This window comes from Gekko japonicus, unplaced genomic scaffold (assembly GCF_001447785.1).
Source record: "Gekko japonicus isolate JY-2015 unplaced genomic scaffold, Gekko_japonicus_V1.1 scaffold641, whole genome shotgun sequence".
In the NCBI taxonomy this organism is placed as follows: domain Eukaryota; kingdom Metazoa; phylum Chordata; class Lepidosauria; order Squamata; family Gekkonidae; genus Gekko; species Gekko japonicus.
In genome coordinates this window covers 794,530-810,753 of record NW_015177027.1, presented here as the reverse complement: position 1 = coordinate 810,753, position 16,224 = coordinate 794,530, and the positions used below count along the sequence as shown (strand labels likewise).

General features: G+C 50.6%; 1 protein-coding gene across 1 annotated transcript in view; it reads right to left on the bottom strand.

The window, feature by feature from the left end:
• Positions 1-16,224, bottom strand: part of LOC107124388 (sperm acrosome membrane-associated protein 6-like) — a 41,772-nt gene that overhangs the window by 18,758 nt on the left and 6,790 nt on the right. Inside the window, exon 3 of the mRNA XM_015427852.1 lies at positions 308-452. Within this exon, the coding sequence (XP_015283338.1) occupies positions 308-452 (145 nt within the window). The remainder of the gene's footprint in view (positions 1-307; positions 453-16,224) is intronic.

Genomic DNA, 16,224 nt, shown 5'->3' with positions numbered 1-16,224 from the left:
GGGGCTGAGAGACCTCTGAGAGAACTGCTCTTGAGAGAACAGCTCTGAGAGAACTGTGACTGACCCAAGGTCACCCAGCTGGTGTCATGTGGAGGAGTGGGGGAATCAAACCCGGTTCTCAAGATTAGAGTCCGCGCTCTTAACCACTACACCAAACTGACTCTCTGTGCTAGGCTTACTGACATCAGGGGTACCTCAGTGACCGCCTGCCATGAGCTTTATGAATCAGAGGCTTGCCAGGGCCATCTACTCTGCTTGTCCCGAGGTAGGACTCTTTTGGCGCAGCTCTGAGCTAGACTTCACTTACCCACCTGGATTTTGACGTATGGCTGAAAGGCGGCCGACAGAGCTGCCAAGCAGGCCTTGTTCTGCTCATTAGCGTAGCCCAGAAAATACTGGCAAACCCGAGTGCGCTTATCCTCGGTGGAGAAGCAGTATAAGCAGGCGCCCGCCTGGGAGAAGGCCAGCCAAAGAAGCATGGGGTATGCTGCAGGTATCATCCACATGGCTAGAAAGGCGCCAGGAATTCCCTGGAGATGGAACGCTTAGGAAAAGAACCCTTTGGTGATGTCATAAAGGATCTCCAAGACAGTTGTTATTTATTATTATTGTTGTTGTTGTTGTTAAAAAATGTTTATTATCTGCCTTTCTTCATTAGGGAGCTCAAGACAGCTTACAATATAAATATAACGCATACCATAGAGTACAGAAAAACACACAAAACTGACATTTAAAATCAAACACAATCCTAAATAAAACCATCACCAGTTACCTCCTAAATATCGAAAGTGAGGTGGCCAGGAGCCCTTTCCTGGGGAAGCTGTTCCATAATCGTGGGGCCGTCACTGAAAAGGCCCTGTTTCATGTATCCACCAAATGAGCTTCTTTGATTGATGGGACAGTCAGGAGAACCTCTCCCTGTGACCTTAATTCCCAGGCAGGAACATAGGGGAGGAGATGGTCCTTCAGATACCACCAGTCCCAAGCCATGTAGGACATTAAGGTCAAAACTTGCATCTTGAATTGGGCTTGAAAGTGGATTAGTCAGCAGTGTAACGCTGTAGCATTGGTGTCACATGCTCCCAATAGCTAGCCCTGAAAAGCAGTTGTGATCTCGTGGCTTAGATATGGAAAGGTACCAGGCTGCACAAGGGGTAAGCTCATGACACCATGAATAGCTGTGTGTATCGGTGGTTAAGAGCAAACGACACCCCTTCCTCCAGCCTATCAAGTCAGTTTCTATCCGTTGTTTTCCCCATGGAACACAGAATAGTACACAGAGGCCCCAGTCACACAAGGGGGTTTGGCGCGGAAGAGGGACAGATCGGGGGCGCAGCAAACAGGCGTGACCACACCGCAACATCTGGGAAGCGGCGCGCACCCATCCCCGACTCGTCCCTTCAGGCCGAAAACGTGTGTTTAAAAAACCCCTAGGAAATAGTAGCACCTACCTGAAACGCCGCAGCAAGCGCAGCCGTGGGATCACCGGCGCGCCCATCTTCAGGAGCATTCGAGGCTCCCGGCCAAACTGTGCATGCACACACATGCGCAGCCGGCTACCTCGCTCTCCCTTCCGTGGCTCCCCCCCCCCCGGGCATCTCATCGTACCAGGGAGCAACTGCGCGGCGGCTCAGGGAATCTGTCTGATCCCGCCGCTGCATGTCTCTTTTGGTGCGGCTCTAAAAAGCCGCACTTTAGCCGCGTCAATTTCCCCCGTGTGACCGGGGCCATTGTTCTCCTTTCCTCATTTTATACTCACAGCAACCCGACTAATTTGCTGTTGAGTTGATGTTTTGATTGCTTTGATTGCTTTGTTTATTGCATTTATTCATTTGCATGGTATCTGTATCTACTGTATTTAAAATATTGCAAGCCGCCCCAATGGAAGGAAGGCGGCATGGTATAGCCTGATCTCATTGCATTTTGGAAGCTAAGTAGGGTCAGTACTTGGAAGGGAGACCACCAAGGAAGACTCTGCAGAGGAAGGCAATGGCAGATCACCTCTGCTTCTCCCTTGCCTTGAAAGCCCCTTGCTGGGGTCTCCATAAGTCCGTTGGAAACTTGATAGCTCTTACACACGTAAGCCGCCCCAAGTCCCCTGTGGGGAGAAGGTGTGGGATATAAATTAAATACATAAATAAGCCCTGTGAGGGAGATTAGGCTCTGGGCCAATTCACACGTTACAAATCCAACTGGATTTTTGGTAGACATGTCCTGGGGTTTCTCCACAGGGAGCTTAATTCCCAAATGTGCGTGAGCCCAATTCTGATCCAAACTGCAGATTACTGAGTGAGGCCTTGCTCAGGGTATCCTGAAGCAGGACTGGTTTTTACCAAACACAAGGCCCATTCTGTGGCACCCCCACTTGTGGCATGGCCTCCCTCTTCAAGCCGACATGGTTTCACGTTGGTCTTTACAGGAGCAAATGAATGAAATTTTTCTTCCCAGAGTTTAGTGCACTCTGTGTGTGTGTGTGTGAGAGAGAGAGAGAGAGAGAGAGATATTTTCCATTATGTAAGCTAAACAGGGTCAGTCCTGCTCCATGAGGGGTGGCTATGAGTTGGTTGTGACTTGACACCACTTCATTAGCATTATAGTTGGAGACTATATAGTTTGACATGGTTATTTAAATGTGTTTTTTACAGGGAGAACTTCTTACTAGCTGACAGAACTGGGTAGCAAGGCAAGACAGAAATGTACTAAATTTGGCTTCTATATCCCCCGTAGGGTTGCCGTCCTTCAGGTGGAACCCAGAGATATTCCCGAATTACAACTGTGGGGAATCAAACCCGGTTCTCCCAGATTAGAGTCTGCGCACTTAACCACTACACCAAACTGGCCCTTGGATGGAAGTACAGAGGTCGGCAATGACAACCCACCTCTGAATGTCTCTTGCCTTGAAAACTCCATGAGGGGTGGCTATGAGTTGGTTGTTGTGACTTGACACCACTTCATTAGGATTATAGTTGGAGACAGGTTCGACGTGGTTATTTTAATGTGGTTATTACAGGGAGAACTTCTTACTAGCTGACAGAACTGGGTAGCAAGGCAAGACGGAAATGTACTAAATTTGGCTTGTATGTCCTCCGTGCGGTTGCCATCCTTCAGGTGGAGGCCGGAGAGATCCCCGAATTACAACTGATCTCCAGACAGCAGAGATCAGTTCCCCTGGAGAAAGCAGCTGCTTTGGAGGGCGGGTTCTGTGGCATTATGCCCTGCTGAGGTTCTGTGGCATTATATCCTGCTGAGGTCCCTCCCCTCCCCAAACCTTGGCCACTCCAGACTCCACCCCCAAATCTCCAGGTGTTCCCCAAACTGGAGTTGGCAACCCCAGTCAGGACCGGGAGTTTTAGGGTCCTCACCTGCCCCGCCACTGCAACTCAAGCCCAGTCAACCACACCCTGCATAAGCGCTTTGGAAAGGATCGGGACCATTCGGGGGAAACAAAGAGGCCAGGAGAGAATGAAGCCTCGCGCTGGCAGGATGAGAGATTGCCCATTGTGGCTGTTTCCCGTCTGCACAGTTCGGGGTTTTCTTGGCATCCTGACAGGCAATAGAGATGGTGTGTGTGTGTGTGTGTGTGGGGATAAGTGTGTGTGTATGCAAGACTGTAATGGGAAAGTGGAGAGAGAGCTGTAGGCCTCAGACCTCTGTCACCATGGAAACCAGACAGCTCAGCTTGAAGCTGAGAATATGTCCTTTAAATTGGGGGGGGGGGATGGCAGGAGGTGCCCTTACCCGCGACTAGATCGATAAGGGAATGGAGGAGAACCGAGGAGACCGTACCAGCTCATGTCTTGAGGCCTCGTTCCCCATACTCTGTTCCTTCGCCCCTCCAAATCCCGCCACCGTGCCCTTCGGCAGGAGTTGTAAAAATATTTCTCTCTTTTAACGTTTTGTACGCCAGTATGGCTGCGAGACCCAGTGATTGCGAATGGCTGTTTCCTCTAGGAAGCTTTACAAGCAGAGATGTCCAGCGTCTTAGAATCATAGAGTCGGAAGCAAGGCTCCCAGTCTAAGCTGTGGAGTCTTGCGAGCAAAAATTCTACTTTGTGAGCCACTGGCATTAAAGCTGTGAGCGAGCGATTTGGCTACTGCATAAATCAGTCTGCTCTGGAGCCATCTTTCTCGACAAAAATGTGTAAGCCAGAGGTTAAAAAACTATGAGCTAGCTCACACTAACTCAGCTTAGAGGGAACACTGATTGGAAGGGACCTCCAGGGTCATCTAGTCCAACCCCCTGCACAATGCAGGAAATTCACAAATACCTCCACCCCACACCCTCCCAGTGACCCCTGTTCCATGCCCAGAAGATAAAAAACTCTTCAGGATCCCGGGCCAAAGTGGCCCGGAGAAAAATTGCTTCCTGACCCCACAGTGGCGACCGTCATTTCCCTTGGCGTGTAAGAAAGGACCTTGAGAATAGGGTTGCCAAGTGTATCTTCGCTGGGAGCGGAGGGCTCTCGGCCGGTGTCTTGTGCGCGTGCGTGCGTGCCACACGCACATCACCCGGAAGTGACGGGAGAACGCCAGGCACGCTGGGAGCGGGGCCACGGCCATACAAGGGAAAACCATGGGGCCCGATCCGGCGGCGCCGGGGAACGGGCCTCTGGGGCGGGGATTTCCCCGCCCCCCGGGGGGACTTGGGATCCCTACATGAGAACCAAGCACTGATTCATCCCTTCCTGCCCTCCCTCTCATGATCTTCCTAAGTTAAGCTTTGGTGGTGGATGGCACTTGACATTCACACACGGCAAAGCATGGCTGGTGTACTGCCTGGGAACACCTCAAAGGGAATGGAGGCTAGCCCCGGCTGGGGGGGGGGGGGAGATTATTGGTGCAGTAGGAAGAAATGGCTTCTCAGCTAGGGTTGCCAGTAGCATTGCCACGTCTGGATTGGAAAATACCTGTGGGGGTGGATCCGGGAGAGGGCGGGGTTTGTGGAGGGGCCTCAGCATGGTACAGTGCCATAGAGTCCATCCTTCAAAGCAGCCATTTTCTCCAGGGGAGCTGATCTCTGTCAGCTGGAGATCAGTTGTAAAAGCGGGAGTTCCCCAGGCCCCACCTGGAGGCAAGCAACCCTAGTTTCCAGGTGGTGGCTGGAAACGGTGGACTGTATGGGATCACACCGCACTGAGGTCCTGCCCTTCCCCAGGTTTCACCCCTCCCCCCAAAAAATCTCCAGGTATTTCCCAACTCAGAATTGGCAACCTTTTCCCCCACACTGGAGGTCATCTGAATGGTGCTAGAACCCAGAACAAGAGCTGGATAAGTAATAGTCTTGCAGGCTGGGTTTGACTAGGAGGACAACTCAGTTTGAATTTTGGCAACCCAGCTAGGATTGGTTCCTTTTGGCTAGTGGGTAGAATTAAGAGCATTCCAAGCTGGGGGGAGGGGGGAAGCCAGCTGTGCAGTTCTTGCAGTCTACTCATGTGTGCATTGTCATATTGCACACAAGTGCCCTAAGGCATCACACAGGGGTGACGTCTCTGTAGTATGGTCCCTGCCAGCCATATTATATCAGGTGTGCATCCTCTGTGAGCTACCATTCCCTTGGCAGGCTTTAGCATAGTTAGCCCGCCGATTCCACAGTTTACCCAGAAGGGTGAGCATGTATGTCCTTTGCACAGGAAAAGGTGCAAGGTATGTTGTCAGAGAAAAGGGTCCAGCTGGGCCTTTTCGGAGGGGGTGCGGCTTCTTTAGAATTTGAACTTGGTGCATGCTCAGTGGCGCTGAGTTCTAGCAGCCAGAACTTTAATAAATAAAAGTAACAAGCTAAGCTTTGAAGTGGAGGTCATATTTAAAGAAATAGCACACATGGATAGTTATGGAATATAATGTAGCTAGGCAGAAAGCTGGGTATGTTTTCCAAGGTATAGTAACGATTGATTGGCGCAGTAATGAGGTAATACGGAGAACAAGAAAAACTGTGAAAAAGTGACGCTTAATATATGTCTTTAAAGAATTATTAAAAAGTGAACAAAAATAAGAATATATATAATAATAGCATGTAGGACAAAAAATGATTGTACAATCATCTTAGCCTATGGCAGGTTCTACTACACATTACAGCTGTTATGAACACTGAAAATCTTCCTTGATAATTGTGAGACATCACCAGAGGATATGAATTTCTGAGAGACATTTTTTGTCCTACATCTTTGTTCAGAAGAAGATCTTCCTTCGAAACGGCAAGACATTCCGGAGATCACTGTCAATATATTTTTCTATGATTATGTATATTATTATTTTTGTTCACTTTTTAATGATTCTTTAAAGACACTGGAAGCAAGAAATAGCAAGTAGATAAATAGGTACCACTTCGGTGGGAAGGTAACAGTGTTCCGTGCGCCTTGGTGTTTAGTCATGCCGGCCACATGGCTACGGAAACGTCTTCGGACAGCGCTGGCTCTTCGGCTTGGAAACGGAGATGAGCACCGCAACCCTAGAGTTGGATTCGACTGGCTTTCGAGCAAGGGAGACCTTTACCTTTACCTAAAGACATATAGTAAGCGTCACTTTTTCACAGTTTTTCTTGTTCTTCGTATTTTGTTTTCCAAGGTACCATCTTCCATGCACCTTCACTGAATTAAAGAGAATATGAGATAGTCTTGGTGGCCTTTCCCAAAGATCTTTTTTAGGACAATGTATAGACCTTAGTAGTTGCAGAAGACCAGAATACATTTCTCTCCCAAGTGTTTCAGTTATTATTCAGTCGCCATAGAAGATCCCAGGGAAGGCAGTGTGGTATAGCCCTATCTTGTCAAGTCTCGGGAGCCAAGCTGGGTCAGTACTTGGATAGGAGCCCACCAAGGAAGACTCTGCAGAGGAAGGCAATGGCCAACCACCTCTGCTTCTCACTGGCCTTGAAAGCCCTTTATTGGGTATTGCTGCAGGTCGGTTGTGACTTGCTACCACTTACATCCCTACACAGAAGATCCAGACATCTTTGCAGGAGAGTGCTTCTGTCCTGAGGAAAACTGAGTTTTCCAAAGAATAAATCACTATATTTTTGTGATGTTCCCCCACTATCTATCATGTGGTGTATAACCTATGGTTGCCCAAGCAGCGCCTATTGGCCAGTGCCCATCACATCATTAGCGGCAAGTGGCACTCCTCCTCTACCTCCTATAGGGACACACCGTTTAAAAACAAAAATCAGCCCAAACCAAAGATCCTCCCAGGGATTCCTCAGCTGCAACACTGTTGCTGGACCTTGCATTGGTTGGACAGACCCTCGTGCCCTCGAGCTTTCCGTTCTGAATGTTGCTCTGTTCTCAGGCAGTTCAGAATGTGGGGGAAAGTAACACTGGGAAAGAAGAGGTCCCTTTATCAATGGCTGAAATGAAACTGCTGCTCTAGGCAGCTGCCCATAATCTCCCACTAGCTCTCTGCCTCCCCACCTCCTCACCACAATGATTAAGAACAATGTGATGTGGCTGATAAGCTGCAGGGAAGTGCTTACCTTTTGGCCTAGGAAAAACACGGCACTGAGGGGATGCGGCTGCTCTAAGTGAGTTGCAAGAGAAAGCCAGAGAACCCAACCAGGTGTTTGGCCTCCTCCCAAACTTTAAACATATCTTGTCAGTCCGACAAACGGGGCAAGCGAAGCCAAGCATCATGCGCTGGGAGAGTTTTCCATTGTTTGTTTTTTCCATGTAACTTTGAAGAATATTCCCAGTGTTTATGGGTAGCCATGAGGAAAGGCCAAAGTGTCTGGGAATTTTCAGGATAGAAGAACACGATGGGGTAGGGCGGGGCGGGCATTAGAGTTTATAAAATTGCGCATGGAATGGAGAAAATGGGATAGAAAGGACTTTTTCTTCCTCTACCACAGTAGAGGAAGGGGACCAATTAAGTTGATGGGCCACGGATCCGTGATGGACAAAAGGAAATTCTTCTTTACTCAATGAGCAATTCAAGTGTGGAATTTCCTGCCGGTGAACGTGGTGTCGGCCAATGCTCCCTCTAAGCTGTGGAGTCTTGTGAGCAAAAATTCTACTTTGTGAGCGACTGGCATTAAAGTTGTGAGGGAACGATTTGGCTGCTGCATAAATCAGTTTGCTCTGCAGCCCTCCTTCCTGAGCGGAGACAAAAATGTGTGAGCTGGAGGCTAAAAAACTGTGAGCTGGCTCACACTAACTTGGCTTAGAGGGGACACTGCCGGCCACAAGCATAGATGAGCTTTAAAAGGAGGTTAGAGAAATGGCAGAGAGATTTATCAATAGCGACTCATTGTGGTGAGTAAAGGGAACCTCCATATTCAGAGGCAGCAAACCTCTGATGTAGCACAGCTAAAAAGGTAAAGGTTCCCTTGCTCGAAAGCCAGTCGAGTCCGACTCTAGGGTTGCGGTGCTCATCTCCGTTTCCAAGCCGAAGAGCCAGCGCTGTCCGAAGACGTTTCCGTGGTCATGTGGCCGGCATGACTAAACACCAAGGCGCACGGAACGCTGTTACCTTCCCACCGAAGTGGTACCTATTTATCTACTTGCAATTTCTTGCTTTCGAAGTGCTAGGTTGGCAGGAGCTGGAACTAGAGACGGGAGCTCACTCTGTCACGCGGCACACTCGGGTCTTGAACTGCTGAACTACTGACCTTCTACAGCCTGCAGTTCAGCGTCTTAACCACTTGGGCCACCGCAGCTGCGGTATCAGAGCTAGGAGGCAACATTAGGGGAAGGTAGGGTTGCCAGCCTCCAGGTGGGGCCTGGAGACCCCCCCCTACTTTTACAACTGATCTCCAGCTGATAGAGAGCTGCTCCCCTGGAGAAAATGGCTGCTTTGGAGGGTGGACTCTCTGGCCCTCCCCTCCCCAGACTCCGTCCTCTCCTGGATCCACTTCCAAAGTCTCCAGGTATTTTCCAACCCAGACCGGGTAACCCTAGGGGAAGGCCTTGGCCTCTAGGCCTCACGTGCTGGCTGCTGCGTCAAACGGATGCTGCACTAGGTATTTTCCAACCCAGACCTGGTAACCCTGGGGGAAGGCCTTGGCCTCTAGGCCTCACTTGCTGGCTGCTGCATCAAACGGATGCTGCACTAGAAGTAAACCAACTGGTCTGATCCAGTCTACTCACACGATCATGTCCTTCCCCCTTCTGTTTTATACCCACCAACCCCACACACACACTAGTAAAAGAGCAAGGTATACTTACGTGTGCAAGACCAGGTTTTTGCTCATGTACCCGAGAGTCATCCAGTTCAAATTGCATAAGGGGGAGGCGTTTGGGATTCCCACGCTGCTGCAAGATTGGGGATCAGCCGTTTTGATGGTGCCTCCCTCTGAAAAGCCGGCAAGGCACAGAGACACCCGTCAAATCTGCTCCCTCGGGTGGGAAAGGAGTGGCGTGACCATCCCCCCCCCCCCGTGCGCTTCCCTGTAGCATCTCAGCATCCACGAGGGCTTTTAACCACAAACCGTCCGGCGCAGAGTTTGCTTCACCGCCCCTACATTAAATGAGTTGCAACTGGTAGCCCTAAAATGGTTCGACGGCTCTGCTTGCATCCCACGGGGCAGAAGGTGTGAGACGGCGCATCTGCCCTGCCCCAAATCCACTCTGGATCCGAGACGTTCCTGGACTCCCTTCAATGGACCAGAGAACAGTTCTAAGTCAACGTTTACCTGTGAAAGTTGTCGGCGCACCTGCAAACAAAAGGAGGGGGGCAGGCGACATTTGGCTAGAACCACTGGGAGCATCCTCTTGAACACACACAAACGCATGGAGGTGCTTTATCCTGAGTCACACTCTTGGCCTATCAAGGGCAACATTGCGTACTCTGACTGGCAGTGGCTCTCCAGGGTTTTAGGCAAAGGTCTTTCACACCGCCTGCTGCCTGATTCTTTTGACTGGAAATGCCAGGGACTGGACCTGGGGCCTTCTGCAAGCTGTGCAGATGTTCTGCTATTGAACCTCAGCCCCTTCCCAACAAATGAACACGTGAGGCTGCCTTATACTGAGTCAGACCACCGGATCTATTGGCTCTGACTGGCAGCTGCTCTCCAGGGTCTCAGGCAGAGGTCTTTCACATTGCTCACTACCTGATCCTCTCGACTGGCGATGCCAGGGATCAAACCTGGCGCCTTCTGCATGCGAATCAAATGTTTTGTGACTGAGCCAGTGAACCTGCCCTATGGGACCTGGCTGACAGCTGCTCCGCAGAGAGCCAGTGTGGTGTATTTGTAACGGTGCTGGATTACGATCTGGGAAGAAGAAGAGAAGAGATTGGATTTATACCCTGCCCTTCACTACCCGAAGGAGTCTCAGAGCAGCTGACAATCTCCTTTCCCTTCCCCTCCCCACCACAGACACCCTGGGAGGTAGGTGGGGCCGAGAGAGCTCTTTTGAGGACTGCTCCTGAGAGAACAGCTCTGAGAGAACTTGTAACTGGCCCACTACACCAAACTGGCTCTCAGAACCAGCTCCAAATCCCCGCTCTGCCGTGGCAGCTTGCTTGGTGTGACCTTGGGCCAGTCGCCCCCTGTCGGCCTAACCTACCTCACAGGGTTGTTGTGAAGGTAGAGGAGAATCATGTAAGCCACTTTATATGGTGTAGCAGTTCAGAGTGTTGAAGCAGTATCTGGGGCACCCAGGTTCAAATGCCCACTCGTGCCATGGAAGCTCACTGGGCGTCCTCGGGCCAGTCACACACTCTCAGCCTGACCGACCTCACAGGGTTGTTGTGAGGATAAAACAGAGGAGAGAATGATGTAAGCCACTTTGGGTCCTGGTTGGAGAGGAAGGCGGGCTACAGATTAAGTAAATAAGTACATTTTTATATCCCCGCCGGGGAGAAAAGCAGATTATACATCAAGTAAAATAAAGCCCATTTAGAATCGCTGCTCCCCTCTGGTCACTGGAACCCCAAATCCTAGCAGTGGCAGATCCCTGAATCGTGCATTTGCATTCACATGCAGGTGTAAATAACCTCATAAGGAATCGTAAGCTTTGGGTCTAGGCAGGGCTATTTTTGGGCAGGAACGCACAGGAACGGAGTTCCGGCTGGCTCCCGAGTTGGCCACACCCAGCAGGAACTCATTAGCAGGTGTGGCCTAATATGCCAATGAGCTGTGCTGTCAGGGGTGTGGCCTATTATGCTAATGAGTTCCTGCTGGGCTTTTTCTACAAAAAGAGCCCTGGGTCTAGGGCACGGGGGGGGGGCTGCACTGGAACTGCCAGGAGGGGGGACAGTAGAAATGGGAGGGGGGGAGGAAGAGACTTGAGCCGCTGCTCAGAACCTTGCTGGGACTTTTACTGAACCTTCTTTACACAACTGACACGCTTCCCCCACCAGGCTACGAACCGACAGAATGAGTTTGAGGGTGTTCCTGACATAGCTGCTGGAGTCTGGCAGCCGTTTGGCGTGTCACTCTCGAAGACACACAAAGCTGCCTCTTACTGAATCAGTCCCTGGGTCCAGCAAGGTCTGTATTGCCCGCTCAGACCAGCAGCAGTTCCCCAGGGTTTCAGGCAGAGGAATTTCACATCACCTACTGCCTGGGTCCTTTGACCTATGTCCTGCTACTGTCCCACAAATGAGACCCGGGCTTTACTCAAGAAACTAGATGCGTTGGGTGCCAGGCTTTGATGTAGACGCTCAGGGCTGTGTTACGAAAAAGGAACGTGAAAGAAATCTGTCTCTGAGGCATGACTGTGCCGCGAAATGTCCCCACCCCACAACCTGACAGTGACGATCCACTACCATTTCTAGAGTAGTGAAATTCCCCACTTTGACATTTCTAAAACTGCGCATTATGTGAAACTAGAAATAAGGCCCGTTGTGGAAATAAATACAACGGGATCTAGAAAGAGGCTCTGGGAGAGTGCTCTGGCTTTGGGCAAACAGTACTAGTCTGCTTTTAAAACATGAACCTGGGACCTGCACACCACCAGAATACAGCAGGTTCCATATGCAACTGACATTCCAACTGCCTTGGGGGGGGGGAGTTTGAGGTGTGGAATGGAATGAAGTCCAATCAGCTTCCATATGCAAAAGACCAGGTTGTCACAGCAGTTGTGGTGTGGGCGGGACCCGGGCTTTGCCTTCTGATTGGTGGCGATATATGCTGAGGAGCAGTGCCATCAGCCATACACTAAGGGAGTGCATTTTAGAATTAGAACTTTGGCACCCACTATTCAATTATATATAAGGAGAGATTTTACGCAGTAGATTTTTCCTCACCAGGTGCAAACGCGGAGTTTTCTCCTCCTTAACCCCGCATTTTCGGAACCCCCAGTTTTAGCAAGCTCTGAAAACATGGGGTTAAGGAGGAAACTTCGGGTTTGCACCTGGTGAGGAAAAATCTACTGCGGAAACTTTCACATAACGTGCAGTTTTAAAAACGTCAATGCAGGGGATTTCACTACTGTGGAAATGGTCCACGATACAGGCCATGAATTTTGCACACATCTCCGGTTAAAGGATTCCAAGTGGCATCTCCAGTTAAAGGATTCCAGGTCGCCGGGGTTGGGAAAAGCCTTTCTGTGCCCTGGAAAGAACCTGGCCGACAGAGGAGGCAGTTCTAAGCAAGATGGACCACTGCTCTGACTGGAGGGCCGTGGCTCAGCGGCAGAGCATCTGCTTTTAAACGGGGCAACATGCCAGGACACGGATGTGATTGTGGTGCAGCCCGCCAAACTATTTTCCACCTGTCACAGGAATGTGAGTGTCATGCTTTCCAGGGAGATGTGACGGAGTTCTTTGGACTCTCCCCAGTTGCGACTGAGTGGGTTGAAAATCTAGATACTAGTATCTAGGGGGATTGCCCTAGTGGCCTGCATACTCATTGTATCAACTTGGTTACTTATGTTATATTATTATATACTTTTTGTGTGTAACTCTGCCACATGAAAAATAAACAGAGCATCTGCTTGGTATGCGTTAGGTCCCAGGTTCAATCTCTGGCATCAGCTAAAAGAACCAGATGGAAGCGATGTGAAAGACCTCTGCCTGAGACCTTGGAAAGCCATTGCGTCTGAGTGGACGACACTAACCTTGACGGACCAAGAGTCTGATTCAGTATAAGGAAGCTTCCTATACGGAGATAAGGCAACTTTATATGTACTAGCTGCAAAATGGCTGATTTCTGGAACGACCCCGTTGCAAGCTGAATGTGTGAACTGACCCAATCATCTGGGACATCCACCATCATATAGGTACTAGCACTGCCGCTCTGGGCAGGGGGGGGGGCTCCAATTAAAATCTAAATCGCCAACTTGGGCTGACAGAACTAGGTAGTGGAATTCTAGTAAGGAAGGTCTGTATTTTATATTGGGATGGTTGAGGGTCAACATGGGAGTTCATTTGAGCAGCCTGGATTCTATTTCCACAAGTCTGTTACTGGGGAAGGGGCCGTGGCTCAATGGCAGAGCATCTGTTCTGCGTATAGAAGGTTCTGGGTTCAATTCCCCGGCATCTCCCATTAAAATCGATCAAGTAGAAAGTGATATGAAAGACCTCTGTCCGAGACCTGGGGGAACTGCTGCCCTTCAGAGTAGAACACACTGGTCTGGTCAGACCGAGGGTCTGGCTTAGGAGTCCTGTTCACAAGTTACAAGGCGCGCCATGTACAATTTACGCATACTGTACACTTGAGGGGTTTTGTTAATAGGTGCACCGAGCAGAGGTCATTTCGTAGAAAAAGAGGGGCAGGGGCTCATTAGCATAACTCATTAGCGTAACTTATTTGAATATGCCACACACCCCGACATCACCGGAAGGGTGTCAGAAGGCGACACCCACCGCTCAGGCTCCACTGGACTGTTTTGGATGGCTAGCTATTGGGGGGGGGGAGGACACACGCAGATCTGACCTCACAGAGGAGGGAGAGCTTGTACCTGAATAAAATTTGGTTTTAAAGGTGCCACTGGGCTGTTTGGGGGCGGGGGGGGGGGAGGCTCTGCAACTTACCTGGCTGATTCTTGCTCTGACTGAGGGCTGCTGGGAGCAGGGGGTGGGGCTTGTTGTATGTGTCCACCCCCTGGGGTCTTTACTGCCGGAGCTCCGCTCCTGTAGGAAATGACCCCTGGCACCAAGCAATTCACACCTCACATTCAATGCACGGATAGCCGAACATGTGATTCACATCTATCCAGGTGCCAGTCCCCAGTTTCATTTTTTAAGTGAACGTGCATGGACTCTTTCTTACAAGCAGATGCACCCAAGTACCTGCAGGATGTAAATGTGTTCCCTGTAATGTGTGAACAGTGCTTGGATAAGGCAGCTCTATGCGTGGGGGAGGGTCGGAGATGCAGGGAATATCACCAGTTCAATGGAAGCGAAGCCTCTGGCCAGGAGTGCACAACAGGGGGCATGTTTTGGATCAAGACTTGGGCAGCAACCCTAACTTTACATTCTGATTCTATTATATACCCCAGTTTAAAAAAAGAAAAGGAAAAACAATACTTTAAGACCGGCAAACACGGCCAAGGGTGCTTTATTATAACTGGCGGGAGTTTTGCGGCACCTGAAAAGACGGACGGCATTGTGTTCCCTTTGCCAACTTTACTGTCAGTCTTTAGAATGCCGGAAGACATTTTATTTTGCTGCAACTAAGGTTGCCAAACTACAGGCGGGGGCTGGAGTTCTGTCTGAATCAAAACGGATCTCCTGCGGGCGGCAGAGATCGGCTCCCCCGGAGGACATGGCAGCTTCGGAGAGCGGGCTCTGGGGCGTCACGGCTCTGCCGGGCTCCCTCCTCAGGCGCTGCTCCCAGATCTCCAGGAATCTCCCAACCCGGAGCTGGCAACCCTAGGCAGGACCCTCCCCTCCCCAGAATTATAATTGGTGTTAAACCTCCAAAGACTGTGGAGGGGGCGATACCCCCGTCCTTCGCTACCTGAAGAAGTCTCAGAGTGGCTTACAATCTCCTTTCCCTTCCCGTCCCCACAACAGACACCCTGTGAGGTAGGTGGAGCCGAGAGAGCTCTCTTGAGAACTGCTCATGAGAGGACAGCTCTGAAATAACTTGTGACTGACCCAAGGTCACACCAGCAGCTGCATGTGGAGGAGCGGGGAATCAAACCCAGTTCTCCCAGACTAGAGTCTGTGCTCCCAACCACTACACCAAAATGGTAAACTCTATTGCCAGACATGGGTCAGGTAGGGTTAGATCTCCTTTGATTTAGCCGTTACGGTCCAGTTGGATAAATCCATACAATTTTGAGCTAGCTTAAGGGATGGTATTGGTGCAGCTGCGAGAAATCAGCCGTGGCTCATGCTGGGGGCAGAGAGCACTCCCGAGAGTTGCTGGTAACCATCCACCAGTGACAACAGATGCGGGGAGAGGACCAAATTGGACACTGCAAGTGGTAACGAAGTGCCTGCCTCTAGTGATCTGTGCTGAGGTGTGGCGTCTATCGGCAGCCTGAGTAGACCCCAGCGGTGTGCGCCACCTGCTCTCTGTGAATCAGGGCCTCCCCTCCTGCCTCGTCCATCCCCTGGCAGGAGCAAGAGAGAACGCCGTGGGGGCCCTCCCTGCCCAGACAACCATTCCTGCAACGGCCGGTTGGCAAAGATAATATACCAGACGATTCTACCGTGTTGATATTTGTCAGTCTAACTCTGGTGTGCCTTCCTTGTTGATATTTGTCAGTCTAACTCTGGTGTGCCTTCCTTCCAAAGAACTAACTACAGGGGTTGGCTCAGGGAGACGCGGAAGGAAGAAGCCGCCTGGGGGAGAAGAAGTCTTCATAGCAAGGCTTCTGTGGCACATTTAAAAAACTACAATTCCCAGGTGCCCTTTGCCCAAAGCCTTTGAAACCCCATTTCCTTCTGCGACAGAGATGCGCCTGTGGAAGTCAGTTCAGCTCAGCTGACTCCAGCTATCTGTTCCTTGGGGGTTCAGACCCTAAGGTCAAGGTCAGCTGAAAAACGGGCTTGTTTCCTGGGTGTGTGTGTGCCGGTCAAACGTTTTACGAGTGACACTAGGGTGGAATCACAAGGAAGCAGGGAGCCCAGCTTCCTGTGTGCTCCCCGGGCAGTTGTTTTAAGGCTAGGATGACATGGGTGTGGACTGGTTTCCCTTAGAAAAGTGACCCATACTTTGGCCACAGAATGAGGAGACAATAATGCTAGGAGAAGTTGAAGGCGGCAGGAAAAGAGGAAGACCCAGGGGTCATTTCCTGCGGGAGCACACAGGCGCGGCGCTCCGGCAGTAAGGAGCCCAGGGGGCGGGCACATGCAACAAGCCCCGCCCCCTGCTCCCAGCAGCCCTCAGTCGGGCCACGA